This window comes from Mirounga leonina, unplaced genomic scaffold, assembly GCF_011800145.1.
Source record: "Mirounga leonina isolate KUSES-001 unplaced genomic scaffold, KU_Mleo_1.0 Mir_53, whole genome shotgun sequence".
Classification (NCBI taxonomy): Eukaryota; Metazoa; Chordata; class Mammalia; order Carnivora; family Phocidae; genus Mirounga; species Mirounga leonina.
The window spans coordinates 35,220,713-35,248,689 of NW_023270807.1; the positions used below are offsets into that span (position 1 = coordinate 35,220,713).

Sequence of the window (27,977 nt, forward strand, 5' to 3'; positions counted from 1 at the left end):
ACTCTCTCTCAAATAAATAAATAAAATAAAATCTTTTTAAAAATTTTTTTAAAAAATAAAAGGCAAAAGTAGGGAAAAATAGAACATACATTCAGTTCTCAATTAACTGCCCCAAGTGGGACTTAGAAAAACATACAAATTAAATCCATGTATTAACCCCAAAGTCTACTTGAGTCGACAACATCATCTTTCTAGAGCACTAATCTCTTACCAAAAGAAGCCACCCATACTTGCTTCCTTTTAGCCATCAGCAAGTATATTTTTAAAGCCAAAGAAATTATTTATTAGTATACACAAAAGCCTGTAAGCACTGTTATGAAGAACAGTAAAACTGCTATAAACTGGTTTCTCAAGATGTTAACAGCAAACAAAAGCACACAGAATTTTGATGACCAAAAGCACTTCATGAGCAAACCAGAGAAATGTGCATCAAGTAATGTGATAAACAATTCACACTCTCAAAGCCAATTACAAAGCACTGCTTCACACAAATGTAAAAAGCACAAAGCAAAGCAAAATGAACTTTCGTCAGTGAAAGAGAATGACTGAAATAGCAGACTGATGATCGTATGCACATTCATAAATCCTGATAGTATCATTTCAGTAGAAAAACACCATAATAAATGTGTTATTTCATACATCGAAGTGTTAACAGTTGGTGGTGTTTGGAAGATAAATCATGGGTAATTGGTATATATTTATTTTATCATTCAGAATTTTCAAAATTTTCTTAGTGGGCCTATGTGGCCTTTATAATGAAAAGCAAAATTTATAATGAAAAAGCTAAATTTTTCTTCCTTCTCAACTTACATGTCCTTCCAGTATCTGATGTGCGTCCTCCATCACCTTCAGTATAAACAGGAACTACTGTAATGGTGTATGGGGTATCTGGCTGCAGATTCCTAAGAATGGCGTAATTGGTATTCCCAGGGATTGGTACCTAAACATTTTAATAAACGTAAAGCACTTGATTTGAAAAACTTGTAAAAGAAATAATACCTCAAACAATGTAATACGCAAAATACTAACTCAAGACCAAGAAGCAAGTTCTGTAATATTGGGATATAAGGTGCACCCCTTATAATCTTACAAGAGATTATAAAGACTTCTCTAGACCCCTAAACTCACTCTAGGATCCCCCTTTAGAACTTCCAGAAATAATTACCTCCCCCAGCTCAATCCCCCCCTCTTCCCCATCACCCTGGCACTAAGGCAACAATCTATTACCCTCTGTCAAGTTCTAGTAAATGAATACGAACTTCTTCAACCCTAAAGCAAATCAGTTAACATTTTTAGCTCAGCTTTTAAAGCATTCAGCTATAGTTTAAATAAACATGTAATTTTCACTCCAGGACATAATTACCAGTTCCTCTGGACCACCTGCTGTTGGTGCATAGAAGAGCTTGTACTGACGAGGGTTTCCCTCCGCATGGTCCCAGCGAACATTCAAAGTGCTGGTAGAAGGGTCATACACTCTGAGGTTCCTCACAGTATTCAGAGGTTCTGCAATGCACAGAAATCACATGACACTATGATCCTAACCACCAAGCACACTTGAAATGCAGGTACCTTGATATTTCCAAGGCACCTTGAACATGGCAGGGACCCCACAGTGGGGCCCCTACAAATATTTGTTGAAGTAGTGAATAAATAAAAGAAAGTCTGTGGTAATCTGGTACATATGTCTCCTCTCCACAAGATATTTTTGTCCCAGGGTGGTTTTTTGTTTTAGTTTGTTGCTTTTTAATCCTAGAAAGTAATAAATGTCTTTCTCCATAAACAGAGACCGGTTAACTCCAAGCAAGGATATTAAAAGCAATTAATGTCATTTTTAAAAATGCATTAAAATTTGATTAGCAAAACCGAGTCACCCCACTGTTTCCAGGTAAAGATGGGATTCTGTGGTAGTTATTAAAGAAGCTATAGGAGTCTGGTACTTACTGGTCTTGCCTCTTCCCGTCATCCGACCTCCTTCGCCATCAGGATAGAGGGAGGACACAGTGATGGTGTAGGGAGTATCAGGCTTCAGTTTCTGCAGGACCACACTGTTCTGCCGCCCCCCGATTGTGGTCTGGAGCAAAACAGGGCTAAGTGTTAGCTTTGTTCTCTCCGTCTCACTGATCTGTTAGAGAAAGCTCTTTCTGCAAGGGAGCTGTTTGAGACCCTGGCCAAAATCTGGAAACACATACCACACTGAAGGTTTAAAGTATATCTTATGGTATCATTTTTTAAAATTTTTTTATTAACATATAACGTATTACTTGTTTCAGGGGTACAGGTCTGTGATTCATCAGTCTTACACAATTCACAGTGCTCACCATAGATAGTTATGGTATCATTTTAAATGTAAAATATGCACCTTAAATCATAAAAGGCACTCTAAGCCTTAAACTGGTGACCTCAAAAAGATATTCCAACTTGCTCGCCACCAGCACAGCAAAATTTCATCCAAAACACATTTCATTTCACAGATCTCTTCCCCCAAAAGGCATTAATCATGAGTGAGCTGGAAAGGAGCTTTAAGATAGCAAAGAACTGCCAAATATTAGCGGCTCCACACCGTTTGCTACTATTTTTACTTTTGTACAGGGTTTTTTTTTATTCGCTTTAGAAAACACATTAAAATCATTCAGCAGAAGATCTAAAACTTTGATGTTTCCCCCCACAAAACTGCCATTCTAACAGCATTAGCTGTGCAAACTATGTGATGGACCCTTAGCCAGACCACACTCAGGCCGTGGTTCCCAGCCATCTCTGTGATACCAGCCTAGTGGTATGAAGCTTTTCAATTTCCTCCAATTACAGAGTTTGGAATTTTTTATTCAGTGCTTAAGGCCATCTAGCTATCTTGTTGAGAGAAAATTGGTATGATTTGTTAACAGTCTACCGAATTCAAATACTTATGTGATACTAATTAAAATCGTATGAAAATGGCCCGCTGCCCACAAAGAGTGCACATCTGGAAGGCTGGATGCGCTAGTAACAGTCCAGATGTTTCCAACTTACCACCCATCAACTCTTTGAGTTCCAGAGAAAACCTCAATGAAACACTGCACTTATCCTCAATATGAGGCAAATTGAACAACAGTGGCTAATTTTACTAAATTGAATATTTGATGTTATGAGAGAAAAGTATCAACATCCGTACAAGCCATTTGATATTTAACAAATCTGAAGGCATCCACTTAGTAGAACTAGCCCTATGAGTAAGCTGTCTACCTACTTCTCCTGTCCAAATCTCCAAAATGATTCTAGTATCAGTGATTCATTACTTTATTTCATGGACTAGCAGTAAAAGGCAAATATCCCTAAGAATAACAAACCTCGAGGGATTATCAGCTAATACTTTCCAGAGAATGAGTTTATGAGACTCCTTCAAGTTGTAACAAGCCTCTGCAAGACAGTAAAGAGACTAAGGACAGCAGTTGGAGGGTTGCTACCACCAAGCAAGGAAATGCTGAAGACAAGCCCCCCCTGCTTTATAGTTTTACCTAAATCTGGCCTGGCATAGGAAAAAGAAGTTCTGTTTCTGACATGAAAATATCAGTTCATCCAATGTGTCTTATCTTATTTCCTACAAAAGCCAGTTGACTACAGTTGGTATTTAGTTTATTATTGGTAACCTATTTAATTAGACAAAATTTCTATCCAAAAATACTACCTAAGACCAATTGTATGGAAACCTCAAAAGATCAATTCAAAAGTTACACTGAGGATGGGAGAGTTTCTGGTTCAGCTAAGCTCACTTAATATGCAATATCAGAAACCTTTAACCACTGCCAGCATCCACCCTTGCTAACATCTCTAAACTGGGAAGATGTAGAACCCATTTGCTGGAGCTCAGCAAGTCAGGTGACTAACTGATAATAACTCATCTCTCTCTCTAAGACCATGTGAGGAAATACTATAGCCCAAAGAATGTCAACAAAATACTAGGCCTTACCAAAAGAGGCATTTGAAATAAATCAGGAGGCATCCCCCCCGGCATAAAAAAATCATGATGTTTCCTGACCTCTGATCATATATGTGCAGTTCTAGTCATACATTTCACAAAGCAAATCTGGAGAAGGTTCAAAAACAGACAACTAACATAAGCAAGGTAAATGGACTAGGACTCTGTTAAACAAGGGAAGATCAGAAAGATAAAGAAGATGAAGGCTATTGACAGTCATACCATCTTTCTCAGAAACCTCCATTTGGATAAATATAAAAATGATAAACAGATCTAGATCTGGAAACTCCAGATATAAGAGATACCTTGTGATATGCAAAAACTGGAAAATTACAATAACAGAAATTTGGCAAACTTTAAGTATTTGATTAAGTTAGAGAGATACAGATTAAAAATCTAAAGACCAAAAAAACCTAGAAATCTTCATAGATAATCCACCCTAACAGTTTTTAAGGGAAATGTCTATGCATGAAGTACATGCCTGTTGCTGTGGGGCCACCTACAATGAAAAGCAACTTTCATCCCCCATGAGAATGTCCACTGAGTTCCCATCAGGAATTGAGTCAAATAACTCCATTCATTACGGTAAATTTTGCATCTCTCAAAGTAGTATGACTAATTACACATTTGTGGTGGGGCGGTGGGGGGGAAGGAGTTTGAGGAGAAGAGGTAGAATTTGTCCAAGTTATTATTTTTTTTTCAAAAAAATTACCGTTTGCTCATTGCCTTCTCCTGTTGAAGGCTGGTAAGTGATTCTGTATTTCTGCACACGACCACTGGCAGGATCCCACTTAACAGTCAAGCTGTTAGAGGTTGCGTTGTACACCTGAAGGTTTCGTGGGCCACTTTTTGGAGCTGAAAAAAGATTGTTGAGAAACAGAGTAAGCTCATAGAATGAGGCCTCCTCCCAAAATAAGCACCATTCACAAGAAAATCAGTATACTTTTAGGTGGAGCACTGGGTGTTATACGCAAACAATGAATCATGGAACACTACATCAAAAACTAATGATGCAATGTACAGTGATTAACATAACATAATAAAAAAAAGATTAAATTTGACCTCATGATAAATGATTGTCATGGAATCTTAAATGACTCCTTAACAAATGACAGTAAAGAAACGTTTTTCAAGAAAGGTTTTGAAAAAAGGTTCCAATCAATGCCTTCCAATTTAAAAGCAGAAAATCTATTTATGATGGATTTTGTGGTATTTTCCATTCATTCACTTGTTCATTCATTCATTCATTCATTCATTCATTCATTCATTCATGATTTGGTCATTCATACAGCTCAGCAAATTAAACTCTTACCTTGTGTTGTTAAGGGTATCAAACGTGCTAACATAAAAAAAAAACAGAATTTGGGGAAATATTACTAATATAGCTATAGCTCTATTACCTTAATTAACTTTAAAATAACAATGTCCTACTTGAAAGCTGAACACCTACGTGTGCGCTCACTGCCGGTCAGGTCATCGCTTTCTGACTCATCGGGGTAAATGGCAGTAACAGAGACTTCATAGAGAGTGTTCGGGTTCAGGTTTTCAAACACCAAAGTATTTTCATCTCCATTTAAGATGGTCTTAGTGAAAGAGAAAAAAAAAAAAACACAAAATTAAGTCACCATGTCTCTCATACTCTCAATGACAGTTTGCTGACATTATTTAGTCAGATGTTCTTCCACCTTTGATGCATGCCAGGAGTTCAAATGTCACTAATAGGAAAGGAGGCTTTTCAGGCAACAGGGGTAATACGTATTTCAAACAAGATTCCTTGTCATGAAATAAGATGTTTTTTAAAAAGGGAAGGAAGGGAAGGAAGGAAAATAGGAAGGGAGGAAGGAAGGAAGGAAGGAAGGAAGGAAGGAAGGAAGGAAGGAAGGAAGGAAGGAAGGAAGGAAGGAAGGAAGAGAGGGAGGAAAAGGAAGAAAAAAGGGAGAAAGGAATAGTGGGAGGGAGGGAGGGAGGAAGAAAGGAGGGAGGGAAGAGAATTAACTTTACCTCCATCTTATCAGAGCTTCCAAAAGGTGCCCAGGTTATCCTGTAGAGGGACACATCTGAAGCTCCATGATCCCAAGTCCCTCGGAAGCTCTCTGGTGTTACTTCAGTAATCCTTAGGTTTGTTGGGGCAGGCACGGTGCCTATCATGAGATAAAGCAGGACTAAGTTTCTGAACAAACAATATAATAAAACCACCTTGTTTTATTTTCATGGACATGAGGAAACAGGCTGAAAACATTGTTTAGAACCAAGTATCTTACCAGTTCAGTTCATCTGAAAGGGAAGTATAAGAGAAAGCTCCGAAAATTTCAAACACCATATGGATATAATAGGTTACTATTTGTATTCCATTAAAATGGATTTTTAAAAAAAAGTACCTCTTAGTAAGACTCTTCTAACCCAGTTAACCCAGTTAATCATTCTGCATCGCACACATTTTTTTTCAATGTCATATTTGAAAGCTGAACATCTACATGTCACAACCATGGACTTGATCACAGAGCAGTACACATAAGCACAAACATTGGTATTAATTATCAGAGAGTGCATTGGCTATCATGGTCTATGAAATATTATGATCTAAGTAATCCATGCATGAGGTTTTCCTAATGTTAAACCCAAGTGAAACAGACTGTACTGACCATGTCCAGAGATGGGAATAACCCTACAGTGCAGATGACTACTGAAACCCCAGTTAAAAGCCCCTCCATTACCCGGCACTCTAGTTAGTTCGCAGCACAAAGAATCTGGAAGGTCTGCCCTCAGTTCTGAACTTTCATCATCAATTATTTCTCTACACACTACTGACCAAAGCCGACTACACAAAATCCAGGGCCATCAAAAATGTATTTCTAATAATGACAATGAAAAGGCTCACTGAGATAAAATGAGTGGTACCACTTCCATAAGCACAACTGAAAACAAACCACTGTTAAGGATGCCCTTTGGCTACACTGAAAGTTATTAGGAAATCTTAAGGATTAAAAAACACATATTGAAAGTATTGATTTAGTATACTAAATTACCTGCAATCACTAGTCTTTTTTCCTGACTTTTTTTTTTTTCTCTACTACACCTGTTATGCTTGTGCAAAGCTATCAGGCTACTCATATGTACCAGTTTTCATGTCCAGACACTGCCCTTACCAGGTAAGAACCAACGCCAAGAAGGCAAGTGAGATTGCTAAGAGGGATCACGTGGCAAGAAAGAAGCAGACATAGATACGGTCTGATGTTAAGGAGGAAGCTGTGCCATTTGACAAGAGGCCCGATCATGTATAGACAGCTTGGTATGAAAGGAGAAGCTTTTGAGGCTCTAGTGAGGGAGTTACAGGACAAGGAAGTAAAAGTTCCAGGTTTGGACTGATCCCACCAGTAGCTTACCAGATGAAGCAGGGCAAGTCATTTAAATTCTCTAGACCTGTGCTGTCTACTATCAGAGTCACTAGCCATATACAGCCACTGAGTACTTGAAATGTGGCTAGTCCAAACTGAGATATGCTGTAAGTGTAAAATTAATGCACACTGGATTTCAAAGAATTATTATGGAAAAAAATTATGTGAAATAACTTAATAATTATTCTACTGATACATGTTGAAATGATAATATTTTTGATATATTGGGTTGAATATAATACATTATCAAAATTAGTTTCCCCTCTTTTTACTTCTTCAAATGTGGTTACTAGAAAATTTTGAATTATGTAAGTAACTCTCATTATATTTCTTCAGAGCACTACGGGCTCTAGACCTCAAGTTCTTAACCACTATTCGAGTAAGAAATTATGTGCTGAGCACAGTGCCAGGCACTGGAGATGCAAAGTTGTACAAAGTAGGCAGTGTCTCTGCCTTCACTGGTGGGGGGAGGAAGGGGAAAGCAGAATAGATGGAAAAAACCAACAGGCAATCATAATTGGGTTAAATACTATGGAAGTACCCTGATAGGGAAAGAAAGAGACATCTCCGGAAGCAGCAACAAAATAGAGCAGGTGAAGAGGAGCCTAGGTGGGCTGCCCTGCATCTCCCCTGCCTCTCCACTGTCCAAGCCTCCCCTTCACCTGACATCCAACAGCATGCAATCTGAGCGCCACTTGCCTTGCCTTCCCTACATCATCCCATGTGTTGTCAATTAATTTTTCTTATCTCCACAATGAAATCATGACCTAGTAAGGGCAAAGATACTTGTATTTTGTTACCCCTGATAGCACTTTACCTCCAGTAAGATCGCAAAAAATCTTTGATCACTAACACAACTTTCCCAGAGAAAATGTCCAACATGCATCAAGAATATACTTCCTCCCCATTGCTCCCCTCACCCGCATGCATGTGCACACCCCCACACGCAAAACACACACATACATACACCAGTTAAGTATCTGGAAGATGAATTAATGACAGTGGTTGATAGAATAATAGGAGGATAAAAATTATCATAAAAGGAATGGACATGTTGAATCACCATACTGTATACTGAAAACTAATGTAACACCATATGTTAACTATAGTGAAATTAAAATTAAATTAAATTAAAATTTTAAAACTTAATTGAAAAATAAAAATGAATAAATAAATAAAAAGAATGGACATGAAGGTGGAAGATGGGAAGAAAATAAGTGAAAAGCATTCTGTGAATTCAAATATTAAATACTCAAAAATAATAGCACCAAGCAACAAAATGACCCAATAAGTTCAGTTACACAGTCACGTGATGTCATTTCTTAATTATCAGTGAAGCATGATCACAACTTACGGGTAGTTTCCTGAGCAGTCACTGGGGGAGACTCCCCCTCGTCATACACTGCAGAAACATCTACTGTGTACAGGGTTTGTGAGATGAGGTCTTTGAGAGGGGTGCTGGTCCGTGACCTGTCTACCTCTACCTATAATAGAGCAGTGGAACAATTTTAGGAAGGGTCTAGTTTTAACATGTCTGCTGTTCACTGTACCTCTTAGCACAAGAGCATAAGAATTGTACTACAAAAAATAGCAATGTTTTCCAATATGCATAAGAGTCCAGACCTGGAGACAGTTTAAATGCTTCCAAAGTGGGAAAATGTATGTCCTAGGGCTCTAGCTGAATGCTAGGGTTCAGTAAATAATGACCGTCTACAGATTCAAACAACCTAATCATTTTCACCAGCAGTTTCTCTGTTTCCCTTTGTATCACTGCCTTATTTCTCTCAGAAATGTTCTCCTGTGCATTATCTCATTTGCTGTGCACAAGAGCCCTGTGAGACCCACTGGTCACTGTGCCTCTTTTGAAATTGAAACCTAGAATGAAATGAATGCGCACATATGTATAAATTAGCTTTGGTGTAATCCAACTGACCAGCACAGTCACTAACTAGGGGCTTACAGGAACTATTTCTATCTTCCAAAAATGTCACTGAGATTCTGACATTAATACGCCCCCAAGCACACATAAGTTTTAAACCCATTCTCTAGTGAAAGCCCTCAATTTGCTCCCACTTTGAATTAGGTTGTCATGGAAACAGGTATCTGCCCCAACATCATCTCAAAAATGCTCATGGCCAAAGGGACACTCCTCTAAGAATCTATTTATTTACCCTTTCTCTAGTCCTGCTCCACTGTCCTATCTTCCTATTATCTGACAAACTCCCCTCTTATTTCCTGCACCCCTAACTGGCTTTTATTTTTAGACACATTATCATATGATATTTTTTAGTAATTCACAGAATGCAGAGCACCATAAAAGATATCTGGATGAGAAGGAAGTACCATCTACATTCTATGACTCTTTGTCTACTAAGGGATGATGATTTTGAGAGTAGCATCACAGAAGAAAACATTTCTAAAACAAATACAACACAATCCAATATATTATCGATATTCAAAAATTGCTCTACCACTATAACAAGCTATCAACACTATTTAATAAAGTGACAAATATTCAAAACATGCTATCCTCTGTACTTGTTTGGGTTCTGTTGTTAAACCTACTAGGAAAACGAATATTTCCAAATCCATTCTAATCTTCAACCTACCTCTTTGACATCGTCTTCTGGTGTTTTGTAGCGGACGATATATTTACGGACTTTTCCAGGCGCGGGTTCCCATAAGACATTCATGGTGCTATGAGCCACATCTCTGAGCCTCAGATCTCGAGGTTTGGGTAAAGGCACTGGAGATGCATCAGAAATGAGGTCCACAGGTGGCTCTCAACCACACAGCTCTAAAGCAGTCACACAAGCTTTCAAGGAGTTGTTTAGAGAAAATTAAACTGTGTGCAGCAAAATAACTTCAAACAAATAGCTCTGATGATAAAAGTACTACGATCCTACCAGGTAGAGCTCAAATCCTTTTAAGAAGGATTGTGTTTTAATAAGATAAGCTGAAATTGTTATTGCAATTCTAATTTCTCTTTTTAATGTAAACTTCTACTCTATTTTCATAAGCTCTTACTTACTGCTCAGCTAGAGTAAATCATGATTCACCACAAATGTACCACCACAAAAGCTCATGTTTCTTTCTCAGATATTTAAATCAGTTAAGATAGAAAACAAAATCAAAAGACTTATGCTCTCTTAAGAATAGAAAATGATAGAAAAACAAATGGTTATGAGAGTGAAGAATGAAGACAGGCCAAAATTAAGCACCCGATAAGCTTATAAGAAAATCCACAGGGACCTAAATTGTTACAAGAAAATCCAATTGATAAATTTTTGCCAAGTCAAAGCCTTACCTTAAAAAGAGTAGAGATGAGGATAACTAACAAAGAAATTTTCTTTTGTTATATGAGACAGATCTCACTTTCTAGCTGCCCGTTGACCAATTTCCTTTTGTCTCTCATTTCAACTCTGTACATACATCTCTCCTCCTGAATGTCTCCCTCCACTTCCATGATTCTGCACCTTTGTCCCTTCAATGTTTTTGTCTCTCGGCATCTCTCTGTGGCCTCCCTTCCTCCACTGGTGCAGTCAACTCCATATCAAACCCATGACCACACTTGCCTTTCATCCCACTATGACTTTTGGATCTTCTCTCCCAGCACTTTGAGAATACATGTCTCCATCCCTAGCTGGCTTCCCACTCTTTCCATCTGCCACTACCCCATTTCTACAAAACCACCAGGGTCTAATATATAAAAATTGATTATTTGTAGTCAATGAATTTATACTGTCCCACCCTTCAGGGGCTCTTTCTCTTTTCTGCCTTATCAAGCTTCTCAGTCCCCCTTCTCCCTTGAAGATTTCTTTCATCTTCTTAATTTCCTTAGAAATGTGGGCTGACCCTCAAATTTAAGCCAAGTCATCTATCTCATCATGATGTCAACAAGCATAAAACAAAATGTCCAGCCAGGAAAGGCAAGGGTCCTAAGTGCAATCCTTATCACGCCTCAAGAAAAAGCACCTAAATGCCAGTGAAACAAACCAAAAACACAAAAGGGACTGATCAACAAACACAAGAGAAGTGCAAACCACAAAGGAGTCCACATGCTCTGCGCCGCCTGGTATTACCTAGTGGTACATTCCCAATATCTAGCATAGTGACTGGAGTTAACAGATGATCAATACGTTTTTGGATTGAGTCAACTGATTAACTCACTTAATTGAAACAGACTTTTCCATATGTGCCATAAAGTACCTACTTCAGCAAGAGCTTGGAACATCTTAATCTTAAGTCTAGTATATCTTCCTCCAAAATTACACTCACCCAACATTCCCTTCTCACCAGTGCTATCTACCCAACTTCATGGATCTACAACAGTATCAACTTTAAGATGTACCATCATTTTATGCTCCATGCCCTGACACTCGGCCAAAAGTACACCATCAATTGTAAGAAACATCTCAGTATCAGCTGTGTTTAATGTGAAAAAGAAGGACATCCTAGGGTCAATTTAAGATGCTGTCATAAGTCCAGAGTTAATTTTAATTCTCAAGTTTGATTGCCATAAAGAATAAATAACCCTATGACTTATGCATAAATTATCAAATTATCGATAGCACCATTGGGGGAAAGAAAAATCCTAATGAACATTATGTTTACAGCAATAAGGGAAGAAGGAATGCTGGCAATATCTTACACGTGACTTCCCGAGCAGTAACAGGTTCGCTAGTGAGGTCGTGCAAAGCAGCCTGGACTGTGACTGCGTACTCGGTGTTGGGAAAAAGATCAGTCAGTGGCACGTCATTCACTGTCGGCCCCACACGCATCTGCATATGGACATGCCAAAGGGAGATAAGACATTCAAATCAAATGTTTCCACTTACTGGGGATAGCCCATTACAACCTATTTGTAACCGCTAGATGATAACACAACTTTTCTTTTTCATCTCTCTGAAATGAATTTACTTCTTCATGCCAATGTTTCTTAAAATGTGTCACAGGCCCCAAGTCTAATTTCTATTCTTCTGTTTTGCATATAAAGTTATAAATGCATTCATATGCATATGCAGTTTAATGCGGACTCGAAAACTATAAAGTCTCAGAAAGACCTAATGATAAAGAAACGAATATCTCCCACCTCTTTGGGTTTTCTTGGTTCGGTGGCATTGATGGGTTCGTATGACAAGGTGTAGCCAGTAGCCCCTCCCACTGGCTGCCATTGCACATGCATGGTGGTAGGGCTAACATCATAAATATTCATGCTGACCACAGGGACTGGTACTGTTGGAATGTAAAGGCAGACATCAGTCTAATTCCTGTCATTCTACTCATTTTTAATTGTTGTTTCCTACTTACTAAGTGATATTTATATATGCTAAATAGAGAATGAGTTGCTGTGAGAAGTCAGTGAGTGTCAATAGAATCCTTTCCTCTCTCCTGAAAAACCCAATCTCATTGTTTCATCTCATATTCAGGACTGCAAGTTACAACTACTTCATAGAGGAAGAAAGTTTAAATGTCAACTGGCATTCCAATAAGTCTGTATGGAAGCCAAAATAGATACCAACTTCCTGAGATTTCGATCTCTTTTTCTGGAATATCTTTAAGTTGACTATTTTCAGTCTACAATCATAGAATTTCATACATAAGTAACCAGCACAGTATTTTACTTCAACTTTCATAAAAAATAAATTTAAGTGAGAGTGTCATACATTAATAACTGTAACTTAGGGGATTCATGGGCTCTTTGAAGATAGGTTCATGATGCACGGTAAAAGATTTACAGTCTCCTCTTCATTTAATACCCATATAGCTTGGTATGTATTGTCCAAAGATTGAGTTTAAAATTTAAAGAAATTATCAGATTAATCCTGCCCATTATGAAATACATTATTTTCCACCTCCTAGGGTATAATATGAAGGCTAGTAAGAGAAAACGTGGAGGAGGGGTTCAAGATGGCAGCATAAGAACACTCTGAAATCACTTCCTCCCATGGCTACAGTAAATTTATAGCTACATAAGAAATCAGATCCTATGAAAAGGATCTGAGAACTAGATGAACAGTGCCTCCACAACAAAGATAAAAGAGACATATCAAGCAGGTAGAAGAGGTAGAAACTCAGCCTTGCCCGGGACCCCACCCCAAGCATGGTGACCCTCAATTGGGAAGGAATTCCCAAAATATGGAACTTTCCCTCAAGAAGTGAAAGGAGTGTGCCCCCCATCAAGCACCTTGATCTTTGAGTCCAGCACCTGAAAGAGAAGCCCCTAAAATGCCTCATTTTGAAAAGTCCAGGGAATGAAGTCCAGGGGAACCATAAAACTGTAGGGAATAGAGAACCTGTTCGTAAAGGGCTCACACACAAACCCACTTGCCCTGAGATCCAGCATAAAAGCAAGTTTGGAAAGTGCCTAGATCATAAGTGAGGCAGACGTGCTTACTAATCTTAAAGCAGCTGCCAGAGAGGGAGGAACCTGCAATGAGTTTCTCTAAGGACAGAAGCACTGGCAGGTGTCATTTTTGCAATCTCATTCTAACTTGCTAGTGACAGAACGTGAAGCACCATTTTTGGTGTTCTCCCTCATGTCTGCTAGCACCGGTGTGCATGTTACATGCTCCACCTACCCCAGTAGCAGTCACACCACAACCAGGCTGGGTGAGTGCCCCATATCCCACCTACCCTGCACCACAGCTGTGGCCCCACCACAGCCAGCAGGTGCACACAGTCCACACAAGAGATGTCCCACCCACAAGATGGGTGCCTGGCTCTGGAGGCCAGGGGAGACTGCACTCTGGACCCCATAGATCATCTCCTACATAAGATCACTCCTTCAAGACTGGGAGAGGTAGCAGTTTTGCCTGATACATACACACAGAGAGTCAGGCAAAATGAAGAGAAAGAGGACTATATTCCAAACCAAAGAACCGTACAAATTCCCAGAAAAAGATTTTAATGAAATGAAGATAGCAACCTACTCAATAAAGAGTTCAAAGTAATGGTCATAAAGATGTTCACTGAACACAGGAGAAATATGGATGAACACAGTGAGAACTTCAACAAAGAGATAGAAAATAGAAAAAAAATACCAAACAGAAGTTATAACTGAAATGAAAAATACACTAGAGGGGTTCAACAGCAGAATGGATGAAGTAGAAGCCCAAATCAGTGGGCTGGAAAACAAAGCAATGAATCTCAACCAGACAGAGCAACAAAATGAGAAAGAATTTTAAAAAATAAGGATACCTAAAGGGACCTTTAGGACAACATCAAATGGTATAATACTGGCATTATAGAGGTCCTAGAAGGAGATGAGAGAGAAAGGGCCAGAAAAATTATTCAAAGAAATAGTAACTGAAAACTTCCCTTATCAGGGGACGAAAGCAGACATTTGGGTTCAGGAAGCCCAGAGAACTCCAAATAAGATGAACCCAAAGAAAACCACACCAAGGCACATTATAATTAAAATGGTACAAGTTAAGAATAAAGAGAGAACCTTAAAATAGCTAGAGAAAAACAATTTATTCCATACAAGGGAAACCCCATAAGGCTATCAGATTTTTCAGCAGAAATTTTACGGGCTGGAAGAAAGGGTCATGACATATTCAAAGTGCTGGAAGTTAAAATTTTCCAACAAGAATTCCCTACCCAGCAAGATTATCATTCAGAATTGAAGGAGAGATTAAGAGTTTTCCAGAGAAGCAAAAGCTAAAGGAGTCCATCACCTCTAAACTGACCTTATAAGAAATGTTAAAGGGATTTTTCTACACTGAAAAGAAAAGACAATCATTAATAAGAAGACAATATATGAAAGTAATAATCTCACTGGAAAAGGTAAATAGATAGTAAAAGTAGTAGATCAATCACTGATAAGGCAAGTCTGAAGGTCAAAAAGTATGAAGGTCAAAATGTAGTAAAATTAATTAAAATTACAATAATTGGCTAAAGGACACATAAAATAAAAAGACATAAAATGTGTCATCAAAAATATAAAATATGGGGGATAAAAATGTAAAGCTTTGGAATGTGTTCAAATTTAAGTTGCTATCAATTTAAAAGAGACTGTTAATATACATAGGATGCTACATGTGAACCTCACAGTAACCACAAAGAAAAACTTATACTAAATACATAAAAGAAAATAAGAAAGGATCTAAGCATAACACTAAAGGAAGCCAACAAACAACTAGGGAAGAGAGAAAGAGGGAAAAAAAGGACAAAGAAGAACTTCAAAACCAGCCAGAAAACAACAAAATGGAAATAAGTACATAGCTATTGATAATTACTTCAAATATAAATGAACTAAATTTAGCAATCAAAAGACAAAGAGTGGCTAAATAGATTTAAAAGAAAAAAGAACTGTCTATATGCTACCTACAAAAGTCTCACTTCAGAAGTAAGGACACATACAGACTGTGAAGGAATGGGAAAAATTATTCTATGCAATGGAAATGAAAAGAAAGATGGCATAGCTATATTCATATCAGACAAAATAGACTTAAAAACAAAAACTACTAAAAGACAAAGAGGAGCACCACATTACAATAACGGGATGAATCCAACCAGAAGATATAACATTTATAAATAAGTGTTTATTTACAAACACCCAACAAAAGAGCATGAAACTATAGAAAACAAATATTTGAAAACCTAAAGGGAGAAACTGAAAAGAAAACAACAATAGTAGGGGATTTTGACACCTCACTTATAGCAATGAAAGATCCTAAGACAGAATATCAACAAGGAAATATTGACTTTAATTGACACATTAGATCACATGGACATAATAGAAATGTACATAATAGATATATATATATTATGTATATAGTATGTGTATATATATACATGTATATACAAAATATTTCATCCAAAAGCCACAGAATGCATGTTCTTCTCAAGTGCACATGGAACATTCTCCAAGATAGATTACATGTTGGGCCACAAAGTAAGTCTCAGTAAATTCAAGAAGACTGAAATCACATCAAGCATCTTCTCTGACAACAGTAGTAAGAAACTAGAAATCAATTACAATAACAAAACTGGAAAAAATACAAAAACATGAAAATCAAACAACATACAATGGAACAACCATGAGGTCATCAAGAAAATCAAAGGAGAAATCAAAAAATACCTAGAGAAAACTGAAAGAAATATAACATACCAAAATCTATGATACGCAACAAAAGAAGTTCTTAGACGGAAGTTCATAGCAATATAGGCCTACCTCAAGAAGCAAGAAAAATCTCACATAAACAATCTAAATTTACACCTAAAGAAACTAAGAAAAGAAAAACAAAGGAAGCCCAAAGTTAGTAGAAGGAAGGAAATAATAAAATCAGAGTCAGAAATAGAGAGTAAAATGAAATAGAAAAGATCAATGAAATGAAGAGCTGGAAAAGATAAACAAAATTGACAAACCTAAACAAAGAAAAAAGAAAAAGGACTCAAATAAAATCAGAAATAAAAAAAAAAGTTACAACTGATACCACATAAATACACAGGATCATAAGACACTAATACAAACCATAATATGCCAGCAAACCAGACAACCTAGAAGAAAAGGGTAAATTCTTAGAAATATACAGTCTTCCAAGACTGAATTAGAGAGAAATAGAAAACCTAAGTAGACTGATTACTAGCAAGAAGATTGAATCAGTAATCAAAAACCTCCCAATAAACAAAAGTTCAGGACCAAACAGCTTCACTGGTGAACTCTTCCAAATAGCCAATAAGATTTAATACCTATCCTTCTCAAACTCTTCCAAAAATTAAAGAGAAGGGAATGCTTCCAAACACGTTTTACGAGGCCAACATTACCCTGATACTAAAACCAGACAAGGATGACACAAAAAAAGAAAATTATAGGTCAATATCTTTGACAAACATAGATGTAAAAATCCTCAACAAAATATCAGCAAACCAAATTCAACAATACATTAAAAGCATCATACATTATGATCAAGTGGGATTTATTCCAGGGATGCAAGAATGGCTCAAATTCACAAATCAATCCATGTGATACATAATATTAACAAAATGAAAGATAAAGGTCACCTGATCATCTCAATAGATGCAGAAAAAGCACTTGACAAAATTCAACATCCATTTCTGATAAAAATTCTCAAAAAATGGCTAGAGAGGAAATGTACCTCATATAAAGAGGCCATATATGACAAACTCACAGATAACATCACATTCAGTGGGAAAAAGCTGAGAGTTTTTCTTCCAAGTTCAAGAACAAGACAAGGATGCTCACTCTCACCACATATATTCAACATAGTATTGGAAGTCCTAGACATAGCAACTATGCAAGAAAAATAAAGGTATTCAAATCAGGAAGAAAGAAGTAAAACCGTCACTATTTGCAAATGATGATACTATATATAGAAGACCCTAAAAGACTCCACCAAAAAGCTGTTAGACCTAATAAATGAATTCAGTAAAATCACAGGATATAAAATCAATATACAGAGATCTGTGGTGTTTCCATACACTAATCACAAACTATCAAAGAGACAAATTAAGAATAGCAATTTCATTTATAATTGCATCAAAAAGAATAAAATACCTAGGAATAAATTTAACCAAGGAGATGAAAGACTGAAAACTATAGGATGCTGATGAAATTGAAGATACACAAATACATGGAAAGATATACTGTGCTGATAGATTGGAAGAATTAATATTGCTAAAATGTCCATAGTATCCACAGAAACCTACAGATTCAATGCAATCCTTATCAAAATTACAATGGCATGTTTCACAAAAATAGAACAAATAACGCTAAAATTTGTATGAAACCACAAATGATCCCAAATAGTCAAAGCAATCACAGGAAAAGAAGAATAAAGTTGAAGGTATCACGCTCCCTGCTTTCAAACTATACTACAAAGATACAGTAATCAAAACAGTATGGCACCAGCACAAACACACACATACATGTCAATGGAACAGAATCAGAAGTCCAGAAATAAACCCACACATATATGGATAATTAATTTATGACAGAGGAGCCAAGAATATACAATGCAATCAAAACAGTCTCTTCAATAAGTGGTATTGGAAAACTGGTCAGCCACAGGCAAAAGAATGAAACTAGACCACTACCTTATACCACACACAAAAATTAATACAAAATGGATTAAAGACTTAAATGTAAGACCTGAAACCGTAAAACTCCTAGAATCAAAACATAGATAGTAAGCTCCTTGACATCAGTCTTGGTGATGTTTTTGTGGCTCAGACTCCAAAGGCAAGGAAAACAAAAGTAAAATAGACAAATGAGACCACATCAAACTAAAAAGCTTCTGCACAGCAAAGGAAACCATCATCAAAACAAAAAGTCAATCTACTTAATGGGAGAAGATATTTGTAAATTATAACTCCAATAAGGAGTTAATATCCAAAACGTATAAAAAACTCATAGAATTCAACAGCAACAAGAACAATAAAACAAACAACTCAATTAAAAAATGGGCAGATGATGTAAATAAATATTTTTCCAAAGAAGACACACAGATGGCTAACAGACACAAGCAAAGATGTTCAACATCACTAATTACTACGGAAATGCAAATCAAAACTACAATGAGATATCATCTCATACGTGTTAGAATGATTATTATCAAAAAGACCAGAAATAACAAGTGCTGGCAAGCTCACACACTATTGGTGGGATTGCAAATTGGTGCGGCCACTATAGAAAATGCTATGGAGATTCTGCAAAAAAGATTAAGAATAGCACTATCGTATGATTCAGCTATTCCACAACTGGCTATTTATTCAAAGAATACAAAACCACTAATTCAAAAGATATATGCCCCTCTATGTTCATTGCAGCATTATTTATAATAACCAAGATATGGAAACAACTGACATGTGCTTTGATGGATAAATGGATAAAGAAGAGGTGATAGATATATATATAGAGATATATATATATATATATATACACACACAATATGTATATATATATATATATACAATATGTATATAATGAAATATATATATAATGGAGTACTGCTCAACCATAAAAAAGAATGAAATCTTGCCATTTGTGATGGGCCTTGAGGGTATTATGCTAAGTGAAATAAACCAGGAGAAAGACAAATAGCATCTGATTTCACTCATATGTGGAGCCTATAAACAAACAAACAAAAACCAAACAATCAAACAAAACCAAATTCATAGATACAGAGAACAAATCAGTGGTTACCAGAGGGGATCAGGGTTGGAGGGTGGGTGAAAGGGATAGAGGATCAAGTGTAGAGTGATGGATGGTAATAGACTTTGGGGGGTGATCACTTTTTAGTATATACAACTGTTGACTTACAATGTTCTACACCTACAACTTACATAGTAAAGAGAGAGAGAAGAGATAAAGACTTATGGAACTGAAGATTAAGTAGAGTCAGTTCTCACCTTGGAGAGAGTGATGCCCACTTCTTTGACTTATTAGTGGCCTCCTTCCCCTGGAGTCCAGCCAAGAAGAGGGGAGAAGGAAAGAGTTTTTTCATATGGCCTCAGAAATCCTACCAGGCCTCAGAAACCCTGCCAGGAATAGGAGCAGGAACATCTCTGCCAAAAGTTCTACTCAAAGTCAAAGCCATTAGAGCTTCTCTAGTAAAGACCAGGAGGCAAAGGCCAGAAAAAGGATTGATTTCATTGACAGCAGGAAGATCTGACCACCTGCAAAACTGGAATAGGTCACCTCTGCACAGCTCGCCTTCCTAATCTTAGTCCCACTCCCCACATGATATCTTTCTTAAGAAGTGAGTAACTCTATGAAAGGTAAGTTATCTCTCTAAGTCATCTACGGCCATGACTACTCATTCCACCAGTGGGGTCCCATGATGGCAAGAACAACCAGTAAGAGCAGTTGAGTATTGAGCACCTGTACGAAGAACACACTCAGTAAATATTTGTTGAATGGCTATTGAATAAAAGAATGATTTGGAAGGCTGCCAAAAATCCCAAATGGAATGCCTCCTGTTTATCTTTAAAAAGATAATGAGAAAATTTTTTTTAATCAGACTTACAGGTTTTTTCTGTGCCCTTCAGAGGTTCACTATATTCATCTTCCACCACAGAATACACATTAACAACATACTCAGTTTCAGGCTTCAGATCTTTCAGTACTGTGCTACTTTCCAGTCGGCTCACATAAAACTAGGGGAAAAAATTAAAAAAATAATAATACCTTATGTTGTAATTGCTTCCCTCTTTTCTACTATAATTACAAAGTCGTTAACTGTAATGAACTTAGAAATTATATTTCAATGAGGCCATTGTCTTTTGTTTTTGGAAATTACCAGATTACAATGAGATCTTAGACAATTCATATAATTTATTCTTCCAGCTGTTGTTTCCTTATTTGTAAAAGGAGTGGGTAAAACTAGATCATCTTTTTTTTTTAATTTTTAAAAATTTTTTTATTGTTATGTTAATCACCATACATTACATGAAACTAGATCATCTTTAATGTTTCCTTCCAACTCCATGACTCTAATATAAATTCACAAATAAATCAAGCATCCTTTAATTAAAAACCATATTGACATTCTGCAATTTGTAGAAACCATAGAATTTAAGCAAAGCTCTTTCCCTTTAATTAAGCCCAAATGAAAGCACTATTGCTGACTCAGTTCTGCCCCACTCTGCATCCTCCTTGTTCCACACCCAACATCTTTCTGAACCCTAATGTGAAGGACTCAATCTCACTATCAGGAAGGAGTGGGTTGTAGGTGTTGCCTACTCACTTCTTGACGTTTCCCTCCAGAAACTGGGTAGTATTCCACCTTATACCTATCCACACTGTCAGAAGGAGGTGTCCAGCTCACTCTAAGAGAACGATGGGTTCGCTCAGAAATAACTAGGTTAGAAGGTGCTTCCAAGTCACCTACACATGGAAATAAAATACATACGCTTTTTTCATTATCATAGCAAGGTGATGAAATTTTAAATTAGATTAAAATAGTATTATTCCCATATTTCAAACCTGTACACACATCCTATATACTGATACACAGTATATCAGTCTAGAGTCCTATTGCTCGTAAGACCACCCTGAATGGGTAGGCAAAGGATTCTTCAGCCCCAGAAGAATCAAGCCTGGGCTCTTTGTCTTTCATTAAAACTTGGTCCCACCCTTCCTCATGGCACCACCAGTTTACCACTCGCCTAACTCAAAAACCTCTGAATCATCCTTGAATACGTCCTCCTTTCTCTAATCTTATACATATAATTATTGAAGGAGGATTTGTGTCCTGGCAATTCCATTGTCTCTATCACTGTTGGTACCACCCAAGTTCACCGCCCTCATTATCATTTGATTATTTATATTCATCATGTCTTATCTCCTTAACTATAGGTTATGCTCTGTGAGAAAGGAATTGGTTTCTTATTTATGTTTAGTTCCCCTACAGGACCTAGTTCAGTAGTAAGAGAAGCTAACCACTTTCTTAGTCAAGAAAGAAGAAAAACAACGAAATCTTTTAAAATTTGGGAACACCCTACTGCCTGTGATTGTGCTCTCTGTGGGTCGATAAAGTGAAATGACCAATGAACAACAGAATGACTACAGAAAAATATCTAGAATTAACATCAATGAAAATAGAAATATTAAGCTCACTATGACCATTAGAAAGATGTCCCCAGTCATAATTTAAAGAGAATTAATCCAATGACTTCATTAGCATGTCAATCATTCTCATAAAAACTCTTTCAACTGTCTTTGTAAAGCTGGGGAAAGCTTTTCCATTCTTAGTACTCTAACCTTTATTATAGTTGGGTCATAATCAAGCCTACAAAATTATCAAGCAATTTTACTGTCTGGGAATCTAGAATGAATGCAACTATTACATAGTTGATTAAAAAAAAATAAAGGAAAACAGATAAAAGATGTTTTCATCCCCACTCAAAGTCCTCTCCAACTAAATAAAACTACAACTCTCTCAGCTAATCCAGAGCCAGAAGCCTACAAATTCTGGCTTCCTGGCTGGTTTATTTCTCCAGGGAAAAGGTCAGTCTGTTGTTCAAAATCCAAAAAGAAAATCTGTAAATGTTTGGAGAGAAAAACTCAAGAAGAAAAAGTCAAATAAATGCATCCTCAATACCCAAAGCATATGAACAATTTCTACCACATTATTTGTTTACCTTCAAATAAGCTACAAGCCATTTCTAGTTTGCTGCCATCAGAAACAAATCAGAGAAAGAATTAGGGACTAAACTAATGATTCTAAAATGAGGGCATTATTTTCCCCAGCAGAGATTTGGCAACATTTGAAGATATTTTTAGTTGTCACAACTCAGGGGATGCCACCAACATCCAGTGGGCAGGGCCAAGGGATGCTGCTAAATATCTCCCAATACACAAAAGGGTTCCTTTCCCCCATCCCCAAAATAATTATCTGACCCAAATATCAATAGTGCTAAGGGTAAGAAACCCTGGGCTAATCTTACCTGGACCTTTGACACTGTTACACAAGTTAATGGTGAGGTCATCTACAATCTTAGAGAGTGACTCAAAATCTGCCACGTTGTATGCATGGGTATCATCAGGATCTGTTGCAATCATCTTTAATTCATCTTCATCAGCATTTTTAATACCTTGAAGGAAAAAGGACATACTCAAATTAAAAGCATTTGAATTTTCTTTTTTTTTTAATTTATTTTTATTTTATTTTATTTATTTATTTGAGACAGAGAGAATGAGAGAGAGCGTGCACATGAGAGGGGGGAGGGTCAGAGGGAGAAGCAGGCTCCCCGCCGAGCAGGGAGCCCGATGCAGGACTCGATCCCGGGACTCCAGGATCATGACCTGAGCCGAAGGCAGTCGCTTAACCAACTGAGCCACCCAGGCGCCCAAAAGCATTTGAATTTTCGATGTTAAAGCAGAACATATATGTGATTTTCCTCAATAATAAAATGATTATCTATAGTTACAAAATAGAAACAAAGAAAAAATAATATAAACTAAAGGCTATTCTTAATTAGCTCCTTCTAAATGCTTCTAGCACCAATTTCCCACCAAAAAGTGTCTCTTGAGTGTTTTTTCTGGAAAGTAAAATAATGGCTATCAAAAATAAACATGGTGCCGTGGAAAACCAAACAGGAATTTTCCTGAATCCTATTAATAGTACATTTGTCCTCTTGATCCATTACTTTCTTCCAAGAAGCCATGTAGTTCTGTCCCGTTACGAGGGGCAAAGAAGAAAATGAGTTAACTTCTTGGCATATCATTTTGATAAATTATGTGATAGGGAAAATTGTTTGGGTTTTTTTGTGCTTCAAAAACTATTTTTTAACTACAAAAATATCCTCAGCTTTTGTAACCCCAGGGGCACCGGTAGCCTTTTGAGTGCTTACCAATAGCAAACAGCTCCACGCCTTCATCCTTGAGTTTCTTTGAAGGTGCCTCAACATCATCTTGTGATTTTCCATCGGTGATGAGAACACCAATTTTTCGAGCTCGAGGCCTCATGCCAGCTTGGGTCCTGAAGCTCTGTTGACGAATGAAATTCAAAGCCATGCCTAGTGGGATTTTTAAAAGAGAACCAGTCACATCATTACTCAGCCACAAGTTCTGACCAAAAGCAAGAGCTAAAAGCACACCACATCATCCTTACTCACCTGTGAGAGTATTGCCTCCTTTGTATGGTAAGTTTGCCACAGCTTGCAACAAGCCCTTCTTGTCTCTGTGAGCATTTAGCTGCCACTCTGTTCTGGGGTCCCCACTATATTGAGCAAGGGCTAAAATAACATCACTGGCATTAGCATATATAAAAGAGCATGATGAAAATGTCTGAAGGTCTTCAATATTGCCAGACCTACCAATTTGTACTCTTTTGGGACCAATCTCAAAGACTTCCACAATGCGAGAGATGAAACTCCTCACGGTTCTAAAATTTGCCCGGCCAATGCTCCATGATCCATCCACCAGCAACACAATGTCTGCTTCTGCTCTGGTGAGACACTCCATCCCTGACATGGCAATCGTGAGACAGGACAGAGTCAGGAGTAAATTCTTAGCAGGGTTACTTCCTAGCCATGCCTCTGCCATCCCTGGATGCTTGCCTAGCTGCTTCAGTTCTGTAGCTTAGCTTTGTGATTTGGAGGTCAAGATTCTGCATACATGTCCATATGGTTCGTTAAGCTAAAATAACATTCATGAGAATCACCAGTCCCTCCAATGATTATTTCTATGACAAATCTTTCCTTCATCTTTGACTCTATTTCCTGGCCACAGTTGTAGACCCTGGAGACTTAAATTAAACCATCACTGTAAATGGGAATGGGCTCACAAACCCAAGAGCTGAAATAAAAATGAGAATGTACAGCCATCTTTCTATAAGGCATTAATAATTTTAATAAAATTTTAATGTGCTCTAAAGATTAAATGCTGCAGTTTTCCATAAGATGTAATGGTCATTAGCAGACAAGTATGAAATGAACTGATAAAATGTGTGAGCTAAGAAAGGTTTTAGTGAGCTAAAAACATCTCTTCTAAAATAATTAAGTTTCTGGGTAATCATTCCACATATCATGAAGGATTAGACACATGACTCTTAAAATTAGACCTTTTTGAAATAAAGATACCTTGTTTTAAAACCTGATAGCTATTATATTACTGAGTTGGTAGCTGCTTAACTTTATCATCTACTATGTATAACAGTTAGGTAAATACAGATGGTGAAGTCTGCACATTTAAAAAAACAAGAAAGAAGGAAGACAATTTAGAAGAAGTATGCAAACAAATATACAAATTGAGAGCTGTAGAGACAACAAGCACAAACACTGATACAAAGCTAGGGTGCTTTGGAAAGAGAGAAAAATCCCAATATCCTCAGTGCACAGGCTACAAAATAAAAATATAAGTCAGTTAATATCATCATAACAGAAACAGTAGAACATTCATACAAAACAGCAGGATTTGACACTTCCATTTATTTTATCCACATCCATATTTTTTAAATGCCCTCTTTTCTGGGAGCTTACATTACCAGCTATGACTTTTCCAACTTCTTGCCATCTTAGCATCTGATCTTTATATTGTTTTAAAAAGCTCATCGAGAAAAATTAAATGATGCTCATCGCACTACAAAGGTGTCTTTCACATATAGTACACTCCATCAGGATTGAGGACTCCCAGATACTACTCCAGACACCTAAGCCTTTGCGAGCCTTCCCCTACCCTGCCCAGATCTACTCTTTTTTATCAAATGCTGGAAAATATGTGGAAGTAAATTCTATCCACTACTTCCACCTCTAAGAATGTTCAAAACTAGCCTTCTTGCACCTCGAAGCTGTAATTGTGGCAGGAGCAGGAATATCTAAAGGGTTCATGTTACCGTGTTGCTTCCCAAGTCATGGTTGTCCACCTACTTATATAACCCAACTCTGCTTGCTCGGCCCAAATAAATCATTTCGGCAACTACATTAATAAAATAAAATTGCATTTCAGTCATCAAAAAGAGAGAAAATATATATTACCTACCCACTGCAAAAACTCATCTTTAAATAATACAGTACTATGCAAGCATGGCAATGCTGACAAGACAGACCTTAAAAAAATATTGCCAAAGATATGCTTAGCTGGATATTTGAAGATATGTTTTTAGGCATGTAAATTACTTAAATACATTTTAGTATAAAATGTTTATAGCTGCTTTTCACTGTGTGATTAACCTAACAGTTCACACCTGAAGTAGTTTCATAATATTAAGATTTCCTAGGAGAATGTAACTCAATTTCTTACCAGAAGATAAAATGGGCATTACAGTTGTGTCAGAAAGAGTTGTCATTTCTTGTCCAACAAGTGGCGAACTTTCTCCTCCATCAAACATTCCAAAAACATTTACTTTATAGGTGGTACCTGCCCTGAAATGTTAAAATATATAGTCTGTATGTATACTGGCTCAAGTGGTAGCATATTTGGCTTTATTAAAGACATTCATCTTGATTTACAAACATTCACTTAAAGCAGGTTATAACAAACTGCTTCTAAGCAATGGGCTTCAGGAAAATAATTTAAATGTTGTATCTTACAAAGTAACACAAAGTGCCTGGCACCTAGTGGGCTCAGTAAATTTCATTCTCTCTAATCTGATAAAAGTAAATAGTGAGCGTTTATATAGATTTCAATATTGGCGCAGGAATGATTGAGACAAACAAACTTTCCAAAAGGCAATGCACAGTAGTCCATTCTTCCCACTGTAATGAATGTAGGGTGCTGTTCAAACTCAGACTTCCTTGTTTCCCGCTGCACAGCCTGAAGCGAGACCTTTAATCAGCCCACCCTTCCCCAATCCTGCCAGCTGCCACCAAGCACAAAGTCCTGCTTCTCTCTCCCGTGGCCCACCCTGGAAGGGGATTCATACTCAGCATCTCAGCGTGAGTCACCTGGGCCTTTCCAGAAGGCACAAGAACCCCACATTTCCACGGGCTTGGCTAAGGACAAGCTGCTTTGGGTGAAATCGTGTAATATGGACGTTAATTTTTAAAAAGCAGTATGTTATTGAACAAATGCCATTCCTGATCTCTTAACAACAAAAATCATTAAAACATTACAAAAACTTCTGCTGGCCTCTGAATCCTAACCTCAACTTCAGCAAGTCCAAGAATAAGAGAATAATTTCCACTGATGCTGATTCTAAACCCTCCGCTAGCAAACACATAAGTGATTATCTGTGGAAGGCCTACTAATTTCCATAAATTATTCAATCTTTTAACAAAAACTGAACATAGTTCATTCTTACCTAAGTTCCTCCAGAACAACTGTATTGTCATATGGTCCAACCACTAACTCCCCCAGTCTTCTGTCATCCCCTGTGGGGTGGAATGTGACCTTATAACCCTTTACTTCCCCGGGGGCAGGCTCCCAAGTCACTCGGAAGCTCGACATGGTTGGGTCAGATGTTTTGAGGTTTCTGGGCGACTTAAATCGAGAGGCTGTAAAGATAAAAAATTTTAAAATATTATCCATAAGACTAAGCTTTGGGTTTTTTATTCCCCGCCCTGCAGTAAGAAATTGAATTAGAAATATCTAAGTGATATACATGGGAATCATCACATACATCACACTTCAAATTGTATATTTATCAAAAGGGTTAAGTCAGGCAGCACAGGATATAGTAGCCAATAAAAATCCTGATAACCAAGTGCTACCAAGTGGACATATAAATAATTCTCACAACTGAGAAGATTAGATTAGCATTCAAACATTAATATATAGAATCATTTTACCAGGAACTAGAGTGGTAAAAATAGAATGCTAATTAGGCATCCTATCTAAATATTATAATTTAATTTATTACAGAATTAATTTTAGATATTTACAAATAGATGTATGAAAGCCTTCCTTTAAAATATCATACTCTTCCCCCCCCCAAATTATTATTTTATACCTGTTGTTCCTGATCCTTGCCTAAGCTTTCCTTCTCCTGTCTTATACATTGGGAGAACTGTGATGTCATATGTAGTCTGGGGTTGAAGTCGTTTTAACACTGTTGAGGTGACTGTGGGTGGCACTTTGGCAACCATTTGTCTCCCACCCCCACGGGGGCGATACACAACCCGGTAGTTGATGACTTTCCCAGGTGCTGGTTTCCAGGTAGCTCTCATTGTGTTTTCTGTTTCTTCATCCACTTTCAAGGTTTTTGAATCTTGGGATACTGTGA

General features: G+C 37.3%; 1 protein-coding gene across 1 annotated transcript in view; it reads right to left on the reverse strand.

Annotated features, from left to right (window-relative positions):
* COL12A1 (collagen type XII alpha 1 chain) overlaps positions 1-27,977 on the reverse strand; it is a 118,103-nt gene that overhangs the window by 48,542 nt on the left and 41,584 nt on the right. Inside the window, exons 15-34 of the mRNA XM_034991264.1 lie at positions 27,705-27,971; positions 27,057-27,249; positions 26,057-26,178; positions 24,133-24,282; positions 23,932-24,051; positions 23,668-23,832; positions 22,762-22,908; positions 21,060-21,199; positions 20,340-20,469; positions 12,440-12,582; positions 11,999-12,128; positions 9,957-10,093; positions 8,702-8,831; positions 5,954-6,093; positions 5,403-5,535; positions 5,265-5,291; positions 4,665-4,807; positions 1,942-2,071; positions 1,364-1,503; positions 811-940 (exon numbers count right to left, since the gene is read on the reverse strand). Of these exons, the coding sequence (XP_034847155.1) occupies positions 811-940; positions 1,364-1,503; positions 1,942-2,071; positions 4,665-4,807; positions 5,265-5,291; positions 5,403-5,535; positions 5,954-6,093; positions 8,702-8,831; positions 9,957-10,093; positions 11,999-12,128; positions 12,440-12,582; positions 20,340-20,469; positions 21,060-21,199; positions 22,762-22,908; positions 23,668-23,832; positions 23,932-24,051; positions 24,133-24,282; positions 26,057-26,178; positions 27,057-27,249; positions 27,705-27,971 (2,817 nt within the window). The remainder of the gene's footprint in view (positions 1-810; positions 941-1,363; positions 1,504-1,941; positions 2,072-4,664; positions 4,808-5,264; positions 5,292-5,402; positions 5,536-5,953; positions 6,094-8,701; positions 8,832-9,956; positions 10,094-11,998; positions 12,129-12,439; positions 12,583-20,339; positions 20,470-21,059; positions 21,200-22,761; positions 22,909-23,667; positions 23,833-23,931; positions 24,052-24,132; positions 24,283-26,056; positions 26,179-27,056; positions 27,250-27,704; positions 27,972-27,977) is intronic.